General features: G+C 36.6%; 1 protein-coding gene across 1 annotated transcript; it reads left to right on the forward strand.

Annotated features, from left to right (window-relative positions):
- The first annotated feature begins 437 nt into the window (after nucleotides 1–437).
- LOC116175522 lies at nucleotides 438–2,143 on the forward strand. Its single transcript, XM_031493683.1, has 6 exons — nucleotides 438–623; nucleotides 674–820; nucleotides 875–985; nucleotides 1,339–1,613; nucleotides 1,716–1,899; nucleotides 1,955–2,143. Exons 1-6 carry the CDS (start codon nucleotides 510–512, stop codon nucleotides 2,141–2,143), a joined length of 1,020 nt encoding a protein of 339 aa, XP_031349543.1. The 5' UTR covers nucleotides 438–509.
- Nucleotides 2,144–4,816: the final 2,673 nt, after the last annotated feature.

The raw sequence follows: 4,816 nt of genomic DNA on the forward strand, positions 1-4,816 counted from the left end.
ACAAACCTCGAGTGTAATTCGGCAGGACAATTTAACGAACAAGAAATTCATCAAACTAATCAATTATTGACAGACGTCAAACTAGTCATATGGGAAAGGATAATGCGATAATTGGTTCGAAAATGAATAAGTGAAAAAACCACTATACTTTGTTTCACTGGTGCTGAACCTGGCGTCATAAATGTGATTCTCTCTTCATTACATTTAAATCGATTGAGACAAAAAAATTACGTCATTAACGTAAGTCGTGACAAATAAACCAATTATTGATCTGTCAATAATATCAATCCGTCAAACGATTTTCGTTATAGACAGATTTCCAGTGTTAAATGCCTTTTGATTAGGTAGTTTGTGTTAAAAGTGAAGTAAATATCATCAAAGTTGAAAACGCTTAGGCAAGTCCACAGTGCAGCAACGCCGTTAACAGACAAGTATTTTAAAAATTTTACATAAAGGTTCGATTCGCTCATATCATGAATTTAGGTCATTACCGTTACAATTAGGTAAATATGACGAACCGATACACAGAAGGTGAGCAAAGTTTGATTTTGAAGTTGATTCAGTACTTCCAAGGGGAAAAAGAAGCAGGCAAAACTTTAACACCCGTAAGCGCAGTATATGATGTAAGTGTTTCCTATGCGTTTGCTATAATCATATGCTTACTTAATCACAGAGGGTTTGTGCTGCCCTGGGTGTATCGTTGTGGACTGTAAAAAGAATTAGTACAAGAGGTGTTAAAAAAGATGACGATTACAAATCGCAAAAAAGTGTGGCTATTAGTTTATCTCACGGACCTCCGCTGCATGAAATACATGAACATGTAATAAGGACACGGATTTATGCCACAGGTAAATAACATTCTTTATGTTCTAAGGGAAGATTTGCTTCAAATGAAGACGTTCGCGAGAACACTTATGGAATTGATTTTATAGGTGAGAATGTTACACTCCGTTCTTTACACAGTAATCTTCAACGACTTGATGGCGTAGAAATATCTGCTACCTCTTTGTCCCGCAGTTTGAAGAAGCTGAAATTCACGTGGCGGAGATGCACCGTTTCTAATAGATTATTTTTAATGGAACAGCTCTATATAGCTCAAAGAAGACTACAATTTTTGAGAGACTTTAAACACAACGAAACGTCACTCTTTCCATTACGACCTGTGGTTTTAGACGAAACCTGGATATACAGTAAAGGGTCTTTTAGAAGAAGCTGGCAAGATGGTACTCTCAAAACAGTTAGAAAAAAAAGTGGTGAAGGGGTCCGGTATATAATACTCCATGCAGGATCAGAAGATGGATTTGTACCAAACGCAAGTCTAATTTTTAAATCTGGTAGCAAGTCCGCGGAGACTATCATGACTCCATGAATTGCCTTAACTTTGAGAAGTGGTTTGAACAACAATTGCTCCCGAACTTGGATGAACCTTCTCTTATAATTATGGACAACGCTTCTTACCATTCAGGATTGGTAGAAAAAAGTCCAAATCAATGCTGGACAAAAATGTCACTTATAGAGTGGCTAACATCACGAGACATTACATTTGCACCAACAATGATGCAAGATCAGATCTGGGAAGTAGTGAAAAATCATATACCACCAAAACTATTTAGGTAGGCATCGCTGATAATTAAATGTTTGGTTGCAGTTAGGTAGACCTTTGGATAGGAAGCTGATTGTTATGGTTTTTTTTCACTCCACGTTGATTTTTACAGATTGAACGAATTAGCATTACAACATGGTCATCGTGTTTTGAGACTTCCTCCATATCACTGCGAGTATAATCCAATCGAAATGGTATGGTCAGAATGCAAACGGCATTACGATGCAAGGATCGGTTCAATTCTGCCTGTCACACACAGTGCCGTTTTGTCTTTATGGAATGAGGCACTGCACAAAGTAACCTCTTTATATGCTGTTTTGTGAAACAGTACTTAATAACTTGAATGTTTAGGTTACACCGGAAAAATGGAAAAGATATTTTGATCATACAAGAGGCATTATAAACCAGGCCTGGGAACGGGAACAACATATTGATACATTAGACATCTTACCGGTGATTGTCAACTTGGACGAATCTGATAGTAACGAAGATTATTATGATGATTATATTCATGAGGCAGAAGAGAATCAGCGTGTTTAAGAATATTATTTTGGGCCGTTTATACCTACTTGTGGTGTAGTGTCGTTTTTTTCTTTTGTACATACGATTTGAATATGAACATTTGGGAGTTTTTTCAGGAATAAATATCTTCACTACCTGTTTTCTCTCACAATTGCGTTTTTTTTTAAAATAAATCGGATCAGTAGATATTCAAGATCCTTATGCGAATATCTCGAGTGTGTGGCAAAAGAACAGAAACTGTATGTATGCGTTGTTATTTCAATGAACCTGTGCTATAATGCCTACGCTTTATCTCAAATTTGTAAGATATATAAATGCGAAAGGCTTACCGATAAACCATGGCCTATTCTACTTCTGCAAATGGCTAGTTAAGGGTCATTAAAATTCGCGCAACTTAACGCGTATTCTTCACATTGGTAGCATGCTTAATTTCACATCAACATTAGGTAAACGAAATATTAATTTACGAACTGCCTAAACAAACTTTAAGTTACAAATGTTCCTATGCGTTTTCTGTAACCATCATACACTTCATCTCAAAGAGTTTCTGATGCTCTGGCAGTATCCATTTCGACTGTCGTCGGTGCAAAGAATCCGTTACATGAGGTGATTACAAACGGTGGAAAAAGTTTAATCTCGAGTTTAATTCATACCAACGGAGTTCCTCTATATTAAATACATGACCATTTAGCCATTATAAAACCTGGGGACAGGAAAAAACCTATCAGGACCAGATGCCTTACAAGTGATTGTCAACTTGGACGGTCTGATAATAATGAACGATAGTGACACCTTAATAAATAAGTTGAAACGTCAATGTGACAATATGTAAACCAACTACTAATTTACGACCTGCCTTAATTTTGCTATGACGTCAGATAGTGTGACGAAAGGTTCAGCACCCTTGAAACAAAGTATAGTGCATTTGTCGCTGGAAAAGTTGCAGGTAACTTTTGCCGCTGTCAAGGTGACAATTGCACTGCGGCTTATGCGATTTTTTATATATGAGTTGAATTGCCATAATAATGTTCTTAAACCGTGGTGAAAATTCGGTTGGCCTTCTCTGTGTTGGTTAATTTCAATAGCGCCTTGTTTATTAGTTGTATATGGGAAACCCAGGCGGAGAGATGTCTGGGAATGGGGATCACCTTCAGTTATCTTAATCAAGGAATTTAGTTAAAAATGCGAACTTTTATCTCAAAAATACGTGGAGAAACCACCCTAGCTTTTATTGATTCGTAGGGCGGGATTTGTAATCAACGAATTAACGATTAAATGTGTCCGACTTCGTTAACAATTCGCCATTTTGTAGGTGACCATTAATGAAGTAAGAAATGAAGGGGGGGGGGCATCCCGGGAAATTTCGTAATTAATTCGAGTTTAAGCAGTGCACCACAAAAAAAAGTATTTTTAAAATTCGAATCTGGGCAAACTGTGCTGAGTGAAACTGTGCCGTTGAGGGTTTCGTTACATTTCAAGCAACAAGAAGTTCGGACATTTGTCCCAGTGTCCGTGAAAAGTTCCAGAATAGTATTTCGGTCGGAAAAACACCAAGGGATAATCGCGCAGTTTTATCTGTAAATGAATAAAAAACGTGCGGAGTTGGTGGAGGGAGAAGTCCATGTTTATTGGGCTTAGCAAAATTCGATTGTGAACCATTAAAAATTGAAATCAAGTTCCGCGAGTTTTCCAATAATTCAAATTTTTATATAGAAAGGGATAAGTGAAGGTTATGCTTTTAGTGACTTCCGAATTTTTCTTAATAATTTATGTGTCGCGCTATTCACGATCCCTCTTGTTTTTTTGTTTGTTTTATTTAATCGGGTACGTGAAAAATGCAAATCTTTTCCCGTTTAACCTAATTCGTATCTCTTATACTTTCCGAAATACCCCGTACTATTCATTAAAAAAAACATCCTATATATGACATCTTTCAGAATATTCGTGAAATATTCTATAATAGGGATTTAATTAACAGTGTTTTTCTTAGAGTCGAACAAAATTCAGTCGAATTATATCGAGAATCAGTGATTGCGCCCCTTGCTTGTAGGTATTTTCGATATTTTGTCTGTTTGCAGTGTTTGTTTGAGCGGGTTGACAATAGAAGCATTGCATTGGATTAATCATTAGGTTCTATTAAACTCTCTTTTACAGAATACAAACCTCTATATTGTTGCGAAATTTATTTCAACCCTACGTGTTAATTTCTCGCAACTATCGCCGCCCGCCCCTTCTAAAGCGTTTTAATAGCGTTTAAACTTAGGATCAAATGCTACACCCTCACAGTATAAATCACGATACATTTTCTTTGGCTTTCGTTCCTCGTTAAGCATTCAGGCGCCTTCCCACGGTGTAATTAATTTTAATTCTGAACGTGATAAGTTAGAAATGTACTGATCTACCTAAATTTTTCAAGTTATATTTTATGCTAATTTGAATAATTGTAAGCCGTGGACGCATATAAATCTTGCGATATAGCTACCTTGTAATTATATGTCTGGGGTTAAATTTTTTCTCCTAAAGTTATGTGCAGTTGAGAGAAGATCTACAAAGTTGAAATAATGTTAGTACCTATTCGGTAGCTTAGCGGTGATTAGTTTTAATAATCCTGTACCGAGACTCAATTGTTTTCCGCCCGAAACTGTAACGAGGTTGTCGTCGTTAGCAAGCATAAAGAATTATTTTAAAGGG

The sequence above is a fragment of the Photinus pyralis genome, unplaced genomic scaffold (genome assembly GCF_008802855.1).
Source record: "Photinus pyralis isolate 1611_PpyrPB1 unplaced genomic scaffold, Ppyr1.3 Ppyr1.4_LG7, whole genome shotgun sequence".
NCBI classification, from domain to species: Eukaryota; Metazoa; Arthropoda; class Insecta; order Coleoptera; family Lampyridae; genus Photinus; species Photinus pyralis.